This window comes from Mixophyes fleayi, chromosome 6 (genome assembly GCF_038048845.1).
Source record: "Mixophyes fleayi isolate aMixFle1 chromosome 6, aMixFle1.hap1, whole genome shotgun sequence".
Lineage (NCBI taxonomy): Eukaryota > Metazoa > Chordata > Amphibia > Anura > Limnodynastidae > Mixophyes > Mixophyes fleayi.
The window spans coordinates 177,605,533-177,620,015 of NC_134407.1; the positions used below are offsets into that span (position 1 = coordinate 177,605,533).

The following is a 14,483-nucleotide window of genomic DNA, read 5'->3' on the forward strand; positions in this document are numbered from 1 at the left end:
AAACTACAAGTCCCAGCATGCCCTTCCAGCCATCAACTGGTTGTCTACTGGCAAAGCATGCTGGGTCTTGTAGTTTTACAACACCTGGAGGGCCGCAGGTTGGACAGGCCTGGTCTAATTGATGCCATCGGTAGTCATCTTCTACCACACTTACAAGCATGCCTGATAATGATTCTATTAATTTTGGTTAGGATCGTTATCGGACATTGCAGGAGTGTTAGGGCAACACACAATTAATCAAAATATTTAACTCTGATATAAGTACAATTTTGAAAATCATAAAAGCCAAATAGATAAGGCAATATAGTGAGCAGAATTACAGCAGATCACGCATACAAGCCAATCCATTCAAAGTAAAGTTATCTGAAGGTGGACAGTCCCTTTAACTACTAATTATTCCTCATGTGCTGCACATCCTTCCTGTACACTTGCCAGCAGATATACTGCTTTTTCAGCCTGGTTATGTTAATATCGTGTTTTCTTGAACAGAATGTCATATTTGTAGGCAGGGCATGATTTCCTGCAGTAATTATGTTCACATAACAAGGTGCAACAAGCAGTGTTGATAAAAATAGTAAAAAGCTGCCTGGTTTCATGGACAATTAACCATGCTAATGATAGAGGCAGATGTCTCTGGGCCTACTGAGCGAGGTAGAGCACGTGAAAGTATGTTACTCTTGGTGTTTAAAGGGCTGACTGGAAGTGGGTGACGCCATTAACAAAGACAAATTATCTTTGGGAAATATCATTAGGATGAAACCTGCAGCGTGAATCATGAAGATATAGGGATGAGAGAATACAGGGGCTTTCGCTGTGGCTGTGTATACATCCCAGTGTTTTTGAGCATCAGTTTTAAGTATTAAAGGGAAGTTTTAATCCATTTAAAAAATATATTTTTTTATTTAATATATCTGCATCTTTGACTGTTATAGACATTGAGGGCCTGAGTCATTAAGGAAAGTAAACCAAAAAAAGGAGTAAAAGGAGTAAATGTTCTCCAGGACAAACCATGTTACAATACAAGGGGTGCACATGAGTTTATTATTTTTCACATAAGTTAAATACTGGCTGTTGTTTCATGTAGCACACAAATACTTGATAGCTTTATTTTTACACTGAAATTTAAACTTGATGTAAACAAATACTGCATCTGTCGCAAGAGAGCCATTTTGTGGGCTGATCCAATATGCATGAAAATACAGCCAATCAATTCACTAGGAACCAGAGATGTCACTGGAATTACAGCTTATCAGCTCATAAAGTGCCTCAGTGTGTAATAGATTCCATGAAAATACATAGGGCCTGATTCATTAAGGAAAGCAAGTCAAAAAAGTTTTCTCCTGGACACAACCATGTTACAATGCAAGGGGTGCATATTAGTTTATTATTTTGCACATAAGTTAAATACTGGCTGTTGTTTCATCTAGCACACAAATACTTGATAGCTTTATTTTTACACTGAAATTTAAACTTGATGTAGGACATGCCCTACCCCAACTATAAATCTGTCCCCATATTTTAAAGTTGCCTCCCCCTCCAATGCCACATGGTTTTGCCCAGGTGCAGAGTTACTCCTTTTTTATGCTTTGCTCTCTTTAATGACTCAGGCCCTGAATCTCCATTTGATGATATAGTAGATTAGCTTACATATCTATAGACAACAGTAAGCTGTCACTGCTGATGCATTCCTGCTGTCTATACATGTCTTGTGTGTACCTAGATATGAATATGACACTGTCTTTGTTGATTGGCAGTGTGCTGCATTGTTATCTATGGAGATGTGATTGACAGACGAGTAACTGTTTTTAATGTGCTCGATCCCATAACTTACACATAGTGGAAGTAGCTATTTTCTGGGCCGAATTAATGTTCATGGGAGCACAGCCTGTCAATTCACTAGGATCAAGTCTCTTATCATCATATGTCAGGCAGTACCTCTGTGATGTCATTGGGTTCATGCTAATTCATAGGTTGCATACTGGTTCAGCCTGTACAACAAATGGATACATCCCTAGTGTGTAGTTGAATGGTCCAACATAATATACACAGCAATCTTCAGTAGTTTGCACAATACCACAGACATTGTATTCAAGGAAATAAAGTTAGTATATTTAAATTGTATTTTTTTTTAAATATAATGTATCAATTTAAACATAGTTGAACTTTGCAGTTTGCTTCAGTGGGAAAACATAAATCATTCTGATACATTTTAGTGAGATTCAGTACCTTGTTCTAGCTTGTAGATGTCGCTAATGTAATTGCTGTCTATCAAAAATATTTGCCCAATAGCTCGATGTCTACATAGATAACAGTGGGTACAGTGACTCATGTATATATTTATAATTGGGCGGACAATACCATGTAAAATTTAGGAACCAGTCAAAGGAGTTATATTTTAAGAGCCAGGGAACATGTGCGTCTATTAACATCAATAGCAATGACTCCTAAAATGACTCCCAAAAGCAAGGGCCAAGTGTCACTTATAAGGTGTCTTGGCTACCTCTAATTATTTACTGATTTCTCCACCTCTGATATCTATATCTCTCCTCTGTGTGTGTATAAATTTCATTTGATGACAACTGTAGTTTTCTGCTTTTCTACAGACCAGGAAGCTGACAAAAGCCGAGCGCCAGAGGTTTAGTGAAGAGGTCGAGATGTTGAAAGGCCTGCAGCATCCAAACATTGTCAGGTTTTACGATTCCTGGAAATCCATAGTGAAGGGGCAAATCTGCATAGTACTGGTTACTGAGCTCATGACCTCTGGAACTCTGAAGACGTAAGTGGTTTTATTTGTTTTTTTTTATAGCTAACGTTGATCTTCTTGAAAATCGGACTGTTGACTGGATACTGTTTTCATAGCAAAGTGTTCACAGGTTTGGTGTTTGTTGTTCACCAAAATGCTCATATTGTTCAGAGGGGTGTTCTAGGCCTTCAGACTACCTGAGATGGAGTGCAGTGAGATTAATAACACCTGCTGCATTCCCAGCATTAGCAGAACAGGGATTGGAGGTGTGAATGGAAGAAGTATCCTTCTACCCCTCAGCAGACTGCCAACTACTGCTCTGTTAATGCTCGTAGTTCATGAGAAGGTAATCAGTATCCTGCAGTCAACAGAAGAGCAATGGCTGGTTGGGGATGGCAAAGCAGGAGTAGACTGGGAACCAAGAGCCATGGTGAGAGCCTTGTCTCTGTCTTTCCTAGGATGATGCCACCTCGCCATATATAGGAATGGCTTTGATGCTTCATATATCCTACTACAGTACACTGTCCTGCTTTTTGGTGCAAGTAAATGTACATCTGTAGTTTTAGATATGGTTAAGACCATCCACAGTGGGAGAGACATCAAACTGTAGTTCCTCCCCAAGCCTCTCCTCCCTATTAGTGTTCCGTAAATGTGTTCCTTCTATGGAAGCAGAAGATCTTGAGATAGTTCTTAGTTGTATTGGAGCTCAGAATGTTGTTTTTCTTATCTAGCTACCTAAAGAGGTTCAAGGAGATGAAGCTGAAGGTTTTGCAGAGATGGAGTCGTCAAATTCTGAAGGGCTTGCACTTCCTCCACACCCGTTGTCCTCCCATCATTCACCGCGACCTTAAATGTGACAATATCTTCATCACTGGGCCCACCGGCTTTGTGAAAATTGGGGACCTGGGGCTTGCCACCTTAAAGAGTGCCTCGTTTGCAAAAAGTGTTATAGGTATGTTTATAGTCAAAAGTTAGTGTACTTGTGTTAAGTAAATATACAGGAGGTGAAGTTCACTGTACAAACAAGGGTTTCACCTTTCTATAGTACCTTAATATTAGTATTTTTTGTATTGTTGTATGTAAAGTACATTCATCACCTGCAAATCAGCCGAGGAAAATTGCAAAATGTTATTTGGTAGCGACACATGATTTAGTTTGCACTGGTGTGTCCAGTTTACCAGCAATGTGCATTGTTTCTGGAGGAAGATGGCAGAGAAGCAGAATTTCTGATGACTTTTGGGAGGAGTTGAGTGGAGTGAGGGTGATTAGTGCGCAGTAGGGTCACTGATGTGCCTAGTTTTGCAGAGCAATGCAAACAAATGAGGTTGCAAAGGAAGATTTTTAAAATGAAATAAAGAGGTGTGGACAGTGTATTTTAGGCAGAATTCCTGGCTTTGCTGAATGGTGCGTTGTTATTTTCACTCTACAAAATCATCTGCATTTTGCCCCAGCTCTGAGCTGGTGGAGGTCAAGTCTCATCCTATAGTTTTAATGTTACACATTGTGTACTTTCCATTTGCACTTAGATGAAAAAGTGCATTTTTGCCTTATGTAAAAAAGTTATATTTCTCACTGACATTATTAATTTTAGTCATATATGAGACTTCACAAAGTTGTACTGTAGGAGAAAAACATAAAGGTTGGACTTGATAGGACATTTACAGTATTGCACATTGCACCTCGTCAGATTGCTCCATCTTATTGTAAGCCTACATGCACTTCTTCTAGTTTGTGGAGGTGTCTCCAAAAATCATAAAGTAGACATGCACCTAGAAGCATGCTAGGTTAACCATCTAGGTGCGCCAATGTAAGACCATGTACCGATGACATCCAGTGAGCCGTGTAAATGAGGTCCAGTGATGGCAGCCATTTTGTGGGCAAATGTAGACTATGGGCCTGATTTATTAAGGAAAGGAAAGCAAGAAATTGAGTAACTTTGCACCTTGGCAAAACCATGTTGCATTGGAGGGGAAGCTCAATTTAAAATGTGGGGACAGATTTATGGTTAGGGGTAGGACATGTCCTACATGAACTTTAATTTTCAGTGTAAAAATAAAGCTATCAAGTATTTGTGTGCTACATGAAAAAACAGCCAGTATATTTAACTTATGTGCAAAATAATAAACTAATATGCACCCCTTGCATTGTAACATGGTTGTGTCCAGGAGAAAACTTTTTTGACTTGCTTTCCTTAATGAATCAGGCCCTATGTATTTTCATGGAATCTATTACACACTGAGGCACTTTATGAGCTGATAGGCTGTAGTTTCAGTGACATCTCTGGTTCCTAGTGAATTGATTGGCTGTATTCTCATGCATATTGGATCAGCCCACAAAATGGCTCTCTTGCGACAGATGCAGTATTTGTTTCTAAGCTTAATTCTCTGTAACGTCTAAATGTAGCACAAGAAGGGTTGAAAGCGTAAGTAATTTTCTATTCGCACAATAGGTTTTTATTTTATTTTGTCTACATAAGTAGACTACTGCACCTCCAAACCTGGACCCCATGTATTTCCTTGTCTTATAAAAGATAATCATGCCAAATAGATTCTGAAGGAAGAAATAGGCAATGTGTCTATTTGCCCTCATATTCTGCTCTTAAGTAAGTTCCAACCAGTCTGACCTCTTGTCTAATTCTCTCAGGTACACCAGAGTTTATGGCACCTGAGATGTATGAGGAGAAGTACGATGAGGCGGTGGATGTCTATGCCTTTGGGATGTGTATGCTGGAGATGGCCACATCGGAATACCCGTACTCTGAATGCCAGAATGCTGCCCAAATATACCGCAAGGTGACCTCTGTAAGTAGCAACAACAACACATAACTGTGGAAGAGAGACACACACATGACTGTTGTAGAGTGTGTTAACCTGTAAGAAATATAAGTAACTAAAGTTTTATTATAGACTGAAAATAGTGCAAAGGATAGTATATAATTACATAATATGCAGAATGCATTATATATATATAATATTGTGATCGGGTAGGGGATCAGGTGTTATCTCCTGGGGTAGATGATAGTGTGTAGCAACTGAGAGATCACACAAGTCCAAGGTTCTGGTGCAGCTGTCCTCAACCAACATTATTATGCAAGAAAATAAAAGAAACTTCAAAATAAACATCTTGCCTGTCCGGCACTAACTAAATACTAGTCGCTCCTGACTAGCAAACTAAAACAAAACATAAGAAGTTCCAGCACGGTTTTATCACTGCAAAGATTAGGCTTCCTCTCACAGAGACTCTGCAGTTCCTTTCCCAAGGTAGTGAGAAAGTAAGTCCACTGCCTAGCAGCCTTTTAAACAGAGCTCAAAAGTGCCAGCATTAATCAGTCTGACAGCAGAACAGAAGACCCAGACTGGGCCTTTAAAATGGAGCCCATCCCTCTCTCTCCATTTACACCCCAGGGACCCTTACCAGCTCTTCCCTAAAGCTCAACATCTCTCTTTGGGAAACATTTCCCAAATATAAACATTTTAAACCATGTAGGTTAGAAACCCAGGACTAATGTACCTGCCTGCAAACACTACTCCAGTGCCTGTGTCAGATATAATCTATATCTCCACTTTTTCAAACCCCCTAAATATAACTAAATATACCCCAAAGAGTCTGAATTAGATTTGGCACTAAAATTTTCTTTAGACCATATTGGAGGTGTTGTTGCTGTTATATAATATTTATCTCCGGTAAGGCAGTATCTAGTTGTGTATGTATTAATGCAAGAGTAAAGTATACAGGGAAGGTGTATTCTCGAGTAAACTATACTTATATGTTTGAAAGTCTATTTAATCACTATTATACTATTATTAAACTATACATGCATGTTTTATTTTTCCTTTAATTGTGTATCCACCCAATACACCTCCCAGTAGCTGTATGGAATTATATAGAGTTGAGGTTGACTAGCCAGGTTATTAAACAGATACAGTACAACATACATAAAGATTAGTTTAACTGCAGTATGTCCTAAAATCACCCTTATACGTAATATATGGGTATTTTAATAGCAAGTTTCTATACCTATCACTGATATAGATGAGAGCACACCACTATCTAGCTCCCTTCAGGTACTTGTAGCAACATGCAATTAGTGTACTAATGTTTTAGATATTTGATATCTTAAGATTTGCGTGAGTTGCCTGCAGTTACTGCTGGCTTTTATTCCAATACTTGGAAACATCATTAATGTTCCTGTGTAATGTCACAATGAGCATGTGATGGATTTCTCCTATCCTGAAATAAAGAAGAAAACAAATTAATGAGTATGGTCAGCATAAAAAGTATGTGAAACGTATTAAAACGAAGTTAATTCATTTGAATAAAGTTTTCTGGGAAAGATGCCCTCCTGCATTACTTTTCATTTTGAAGAATTGTGCCTATTTATCCACTGATGGTGGAAAGAATAAAAAAGGCCTACTATAACCTTATTCTAGCCCATGCTTGCCAGCTTTTAAAACCTCCCCTCCCTCCGGGAGGTCCCAGGTGACAAGTGCACGACAAGTCAGGTGACAAGTGTGCGGTGACGGTGGCCCCGCCCCCTGCTATGCAATACCAAAATTCACGGCATTGCATAGCTGGGGCGGAGTCACATCATTAAATCCCACCTCCACCAAGACCCGGGAAGATCACTACACTTCTGGGAGGACTCCCCTTGAATTTCACTTAAACAAAATCTCTTGAGTTCAAAGTTTAATTTCCCATAGCACAAAATGAAGTCTCCATTTTGCACATGGACACATAGCCAGCACTCGGCAAGAAATGGTCCGATCCGCCCAATAGAAGATGCAAAATTTTACACCCATTGCAGATGCTGCCGTATTCATATGTAGGCTCACGCGCTTTACCAGGAGTGGTCATTATTTAAAATCTTTGGTTCACAGTTTGTTTCTATGGTATAATTCACAAACAGGGTGGACAAGTTGATGCATTTTGTTACCTGTCCACATAATGACCATTACCGGAGAGATTTCTCCATCAACACTATATTATCTGCAGGAAAGAAGATTTCCATTAGATTTTTTTAAAGAAATAAATGACAATGTGGAGGCGTTTGTATTTCATTACACATTATATGAAAAATGCGACTTTGGCATTTAATAATACCGGCAAAGCGCAATTTTCTCATTGCACTATATTGTGTGCGAACGAGATAATGTGATTATCGCATTTACTACTAATATTGTCAAGCTGCATCTGTATGCTATTAAGTGTTAGTATACACATTTGTATGATGTAGAAATTAGTAGGATGTTTTAAGTTGGGTGTATCTTGAGATATGTCAACAATTTTGCTACGGAAATTTTAAGCATAGGTTCATGGTGCAAAATGAGTTAAACATTAAAACAAAAATAGAGGAATGGACTAAGTTGTAGGATTTTAAATTTGAGACAACAAACATGTATGTGGAATAATTCAAAAGCACAATGAATATTTATGTAATGACAGGAGCAGCAGAGTAAAAGCACAGTGGGGTGATCGTTTCACATTATATGAACGTAATCAAGCAGTGGGATAAGCCATTAGAATACCTAACTACAAAAAGACATTAATAAAGTAGAAATTAATCAGAGAAGGATAAGGATACTATAATGGTGAATGAGGTGCATAAGAAAGAAATGCAGTATTAATCAAAATAAAAAATTGAAGGGTGGAAGACTGAAAGGTAAATAAGGAACATTTTTTACAGTAGGGGTAATAGACCCATGACATAGTCTCCCAGCAGTTATGGTGGAGACTCATGCAGTAAAATAATTTAAGAATGTATGGGACAAATATACTGTTATTGTAAAGGCTTAGAAAATATTAAGAGAAAAAATAAAATAACCACAAAAACCCCACAAAAATAGTAAACTTGATGGACCTGTAGGTTCTGCTGTCAATGTCTGTCTCTGACTTGGTCTTCCCTCCATCCTATGCTATTTGCATGCATCACCTATGGCAGGGGTGGGCAAACCTGTCCTCAAGGGCCATATCCAGTTCATGTTTTTAGGATTTCTTTAATCATGTACAGCTGAGTTAATCTATTTGGCTGGGTCAGTAATAATCCCACCTGTTTCTACAGACAGAAATCCTAAAAACATGAACTGGATATGGCCCTTGAGGACAGGTTTGCCCACCCCTGACCTATGGCAATGGAGAGGGAGGATACAGCTGTAATGTAATGTAGAACATTGGCATTTCTGGAACCAATAGTTAGCTTAACATGTAGGTCATTTTGAACTATAATCCCAAATGGATTTATTCATTGGGCAGCATGGTGGCATAGTGGTTAGCACTTCTGCCTTACAGCACTGGGGTCATGAGTTCAATTCCCGACCATGGCCTTATCTGTGTGGAGTTTGTATGTTCTCCCCGTGTTTGCGTGGGTTTCCTCTGGGTGCTCCGGTTTTCTCCCACACTCCAAAAAAAAAACCATACAGGTAGGTTAATTGGCTGCTGATAAATTGACCCTAATCTGTGTCTGTCTGTGTGTATGTTAGGGAATTTAGACTGCAAGGGACTGATGTGAGCGAGTTCTCTCTACAGCGCTGCGGAATTAGTGGTGCTATATAAATAAATGGTGATGATGATGATAGTCATTTTAATACATTTTGTAGAGATACACATTGAGTATCCTTATTATTGGTTGAGCGAACAAAATAGCTGTGTAAGGGTCAGATTTACTTAAATTATGATGACCAAAATATATATTCAATTTTGTTTAGTTTTGTTTCATATGAAATTGATTAAAATGGCAAGTGGATAACATAACGCATATTCCCAGGAAGCACTGATGCTGTGGTAGCAGTGGATTTTTTTCTAATGGAAAATGTAAGCTTGTCATAATGACTTGATAAGAATTTCAGATAAGCGGAGAACGAAAGGTTTGTTCCCTGCACAGTGTACTGTGCTTTAGGAGAGTAAAATGGCTGCTTTATGTCAAGGGTATCAAATTGAAGGGCAGAGATAACCAGCAAGATGGACACAAGCTGTGCCACAGGAATGGGATCAACGCAGTGAGGTAGATTTACAAAAGATAATTTAGTCAGGGAGTGGAATAAAGTAACCTAGTCACATTTTAATTGGTTCAGTTGTCCATGTGCTGAATGAGTAAATTCACACAGCTTTATTTAAACCCAGAATGTTTGAGACCAGGCCAAGTTGAGAAACACTGACATAAAGCAAGTGAGCATGCATAAGGTATAGACTGACTTCTGGTGAGGCAAGCTTTTTATATTTACCAACATTTAAAAATATTTTGCTACCGGGCAAGTGCATCTATACACATATAACACACTTAGTATAATTCTGCATACACACCTATGCAGTCTTATTTCAAATGCAATTTCTGTAACGATTTCACCAATCAAATGAGCATACAGATTTATGTGCACACACCTACACGATTTACCTTCAGATCAGTGACGGTAAATCGTCACAGATCTCTCATAACCATCTGCTGAAAAGACATCGTTCCATCGTTTATTGTAATCTTTGGGAAGGTTAGAAAATCAAATCATCAGATGAAATGTGTTTTGGTGCGATAAAACATGACCGTGGGAGCGTACGCACTCCAGTGCAATATCTGAACAAACGCTAGGGACTCACGTGATCTGCACGATAATTACATAGATGTGCACCCAGCTTAGAGCAGGCTAAAGCTGGCCACAGAAGCACCCATATCAGTATTGATATCAACATAATTTGCCTTTTATCCCACTTTTTCAGCTGCCAAATGATAGGCATGTCCGAGCACTATGAGATCAAAATCAATCGTATAAATTCTTGGCAAGCTCAAAAATCCTTTTAGCAGTTGAACCTTGTAGGCACACACCAATCCCTGTCAGTCCATGTACAGAATTTCTACATCTGTCATATTTAAGTCGGAGGGCCCTGTGTGTGGCAAACATTAGAGTTGTGTAACACAGTGGCTAAGTGGTTAGCACTTCTGCCTCACAGCGCTGGGGTCACGAGTTCAATTCCCGACCGTGGCCTTATCTGTGAGGAGTTTGTATGTTCTCCCCGTGTTTGCATGGGTTTCCTCCGGGTGCTCCGGTTTCCTCCAACACTCCAAAAACATACTAGTAGGTTAATTGGCTGCTAACATATTGATCCTAGTCTCTCTCTGTCTGTGTATATGTTAAAGTATTTAGACTGTAAGCTCCAATGGGGCAGGGACTGATGTGAGTGAGTTCTCTGTACAGCGCTGCGGAATTAGTGGCGCTATATAAATAAATGGTGATGATGATGATGAATGATAAGCTGGATATAATCATAAAAAAAACTCTACTACATTTGAAATATTCACATGTGATAAATCTAAAGCTATTACTCTATGCAGGACAAGAGAAGTGCTACTATCCAGATGGTCTCTTTTAGTCATAGGCATTTTCAAGAACAGTGATCTTACAAATAATGAACATTTAGAAGCTGTGGAATTTATGGGACATACCATTATTTTACCTATGCACTTACCTGCACATACTTTTAACCTTTTGTTTACCTCCAAAAATTAATTTTCATGGTCTTATTGTGCCAAACCGCTCCCTTCACCAGCCTAATTCTGCCATCTCCATCTTTCTACTCATCCTAGTGCATGAATTGTGTTTACTCCAATCACAGCAAGAGTCTGATTGCAGGAGCACAGCACAGCCTCTCTTCCTGCAGAACATAGCCCAGGCCAAACACAATACTGACTATTATCTGATTACTTAGAGCCTGATTTTATTAACCTTGCATTAATGTATGAGGAGACCATGCTGGGATCTGATTACACAGTATGGAGAGCAGATAACAATTATCTCTCAAACACAATTTCTTGTAAACCTGCATTTCACAAGAAGCTGGAATTCGCTGAGTATGCACCCCTGCTGTGACATGCATCTTAAATCTGTTTTAAGTAAAATCCATTAATATAGTTTTTTTTCCCATTGGGTTGATTTAAGATGCACCATTATGGGTATTGAGAACTGTGTGATTACAATACACATGTGTGGCCAAATTATAAAGTGGTGCTGTCACCCAGCAGCGGAATTGACCTGTGTATGCCAGGCTTATATGTAAAAGAATTAATATATCTAAAAACACGCTGATTCAATGTAATATGGTGTCATGTAATACCCAAAAATGTAAACGTTCCCACATCATGACAGAGCTCGTACATATCTTTCACATTGAGCCGGGACCTATGACTGCTATTTCCTCTGTCTAGGCTCCGTTAAATTCAGTCACTTGAACATAAAAAGGGTACTGTCAACAGAGGGATTTTAAAGTGTAATTGATCCATAGTAAGACTTCAATATCTTTGCACACTGTCTTGATTTTCCAAATTCATGATGTATAAAAGTTGGGAGGCCTGTGTCTATTTCCATCATGTGTTTGTAATGGAAGACAATGTGTACAGGTACTGCTTTCTTTATAGGGATCAGAAATATTTTGTTACCCTGCATGGTAATGTCTTAATCGCTCCCGTGTGACAGGGGAGGAACTAGTGTTTCTCTAGCTGGTAAAGTGCAGCACTCATACTGTGTGTGACACAGCCCTTGCCCTAAAATATACCCCAACCTACACTGAGAATTTGCTGTCTTGTGCAAATCAACACAGTGGTTAATATGTATGTATATGTATGTATGTGTGTGTGTATGTATGTGTGTGTGTATATATATATATATATATATATATATATATATATATATATATATATATGTGTGTGTGTATGTATACACACACTCAGTGGCTACACTTTATTAGTTACACCTTTCTGGTGCTGGGTACGATCTCGATTCACCCCAGAAAAGGCATGAAACATTCCTTAGAGATTCTGATCCATGTTGACATGATAACATCATGCCTTTGCTGCCGATATGTCAGCTGCACATTCAAGCTGTGAGTCTGCTGTTCCACCACATCCCAAATTTGCTCTATTGGATTGAGATCTGGTGACTGTTAAGGCTATTGGAGTACACTGAATTTTTTGTCATGTTTGTGGAACAAGCTTGAGATAGCGTGTGCTTTGTGACATGGAGGGTTGTCCTAATGGAAGTATCCATTAGACCAGTGTTTCCCAAACTCAGTCCTCAGGTAACCCTTAACAGTGCAGGTTTTCCATAACTCCTTGCTGGAGCACAGGTGTATTCATTACTGACTGACACATTCTAATTATACCACCTGTGGATCTGTTACAATGTGTCAGTCAGTAATGAATACACCTGTGCTCCAGCAAGGAGATATGGAAAACATGCACTGTTAAGGGTTACCTGAGGACCTATCCACAGGTTTTAACATGCTGTGCGTACAGAGATGCTCTTCTGCATACCACTGTTGTAACGCATGGTTATGTGAGTTACTGTCGTAAATGTACACATATTTGTTGCGAGTGTGTGACGTACAATAATGTATATCATACATTAAAAAAACCCTCTAACTGAGCCCTTCTTGATGTGTGAATATTGCAGTTTGACTGGTGGGATGCCACAGCCAGGGGCGGGCTGGACCGGGGGGCAGGGGGGCATCGGGCACCCGGGCTGCTCAGTCTAACGGCTGTTCGGGCTGTTCAGCAATGTTACTGTGTCTGTTTTCTAGATACTTTGGTGCTGAATGGATCAGCCAGTTATTTTTTGTCTCACTTTCCAAACTGGCATTGAAGGGGTTCCCCTGGCAAACGCCAACTTGATACACTCCAAATCCTCTCCAAAACAAACTAGCCCTTGGGCATTGCTGCAATTATTTATTAATGGAATGGAAACATAAAGCCTATGTATTTTGATGTAATCAGCTTAATAGCCTGCAGTACAATGAACATGAGTTTTCCTGGTACTGAAAAGAGAACAGTGAAGACCAGTCTAATGCTGATTGCTCCTGGAATTGGCATTGGCAGAAACTGTATTTTGTATTGCAGTTTAATGTCAATGGTAAGCTTTACATTGGTAATTGTTAATAATGTGGGAATGGTGGACAGTGACTTGTTATATTTTTTAACGAGGAGTCATTTAGACCCAATGGAAAAATAAAAACTTGTCTGAAGAATCTTTAGATAATCTTTTAATCTGCTACTGGCAGAGATTTAGTCAGTAATTAGGATACAAAAGAAGAGGTAATGGTAACGTAATATGATTCAGCCATCACACCACATATTGTACCATTTATGGGGAAAACATACCCTGGCTGTAAGATGTTTGTTTATTTTTTTGGAGAAACTCATTGAAGCATATGGACAAATGTATTATACACTTATGTCTACGTATTTGCATGTATTAAGAAAAGTGGAAACTGTCATATTGATTTATTTATTAATGTAAAGATTATTATTATTCTACTTATTAAGATTATATACCATATATCAATAGAAGAGTGTGCCCATTGGGCATATCTATATCAAAATAAAGATCACTTTGAGCATAATAGTTCTTTAGTTTTAAGGGTGTGTTTACAAATATACGCAGGAAAAATGGATAAAAACACATGAAAGCAAGTACTGCTTGGATAGTGTGTACACACAAGGTCTATGTGCGCTTTCCATGTGTCATGATGTTACTAATACAGTTATTGTACTGGTGATGCATGTTCACTCATGAGAAATAGGGCATGGTGCATTCTAAAATTTTAAAAGCAATATTCAGATTTTAGAATGCCGTGGTAGGGACAGCAACATTGACTTTTATTTGTCCTTTTTTTTTTATTTTGTTCCTACCTCCCAACTATCCCAATTTCAACAGGGCTCTATCCTGCTGTCCCACCCAGGGACATGGTTGTCCCGCGGGTGCTA

The 14,483-nt window shown here is 38.9% G+C and overlaps 1 protein-coding gene across 1 annotated transcript in view; it reads left to right on the plus strand.

Annotated features, from left to right (window-relative positions):
• WNK4 (WNK lysine deficient protein kinase 4) overlaps positions 1-14,483 on the plus strand; it is a 161,546-nt gene that overhangs the window by 81,386 nt on the left and 65,677 nt on the right. Inside the window, exons 2-4 of the mRNA XM_075177399.1 lie at positions 2,604-2,776; positions 3,475-3,695; positions 5,387-5,544. Coding sequence (XP_075033500.1) covers positions 2,604-2,776; positions 3,475-3,695; positions 5,387-5,544 — 552 coding nt within the window. The remainder of the gene's footprint in view (positions 1-2,603; positions 2,777-3,474; positions 3,696-5,386; positions 5,545-14,483) is intronic.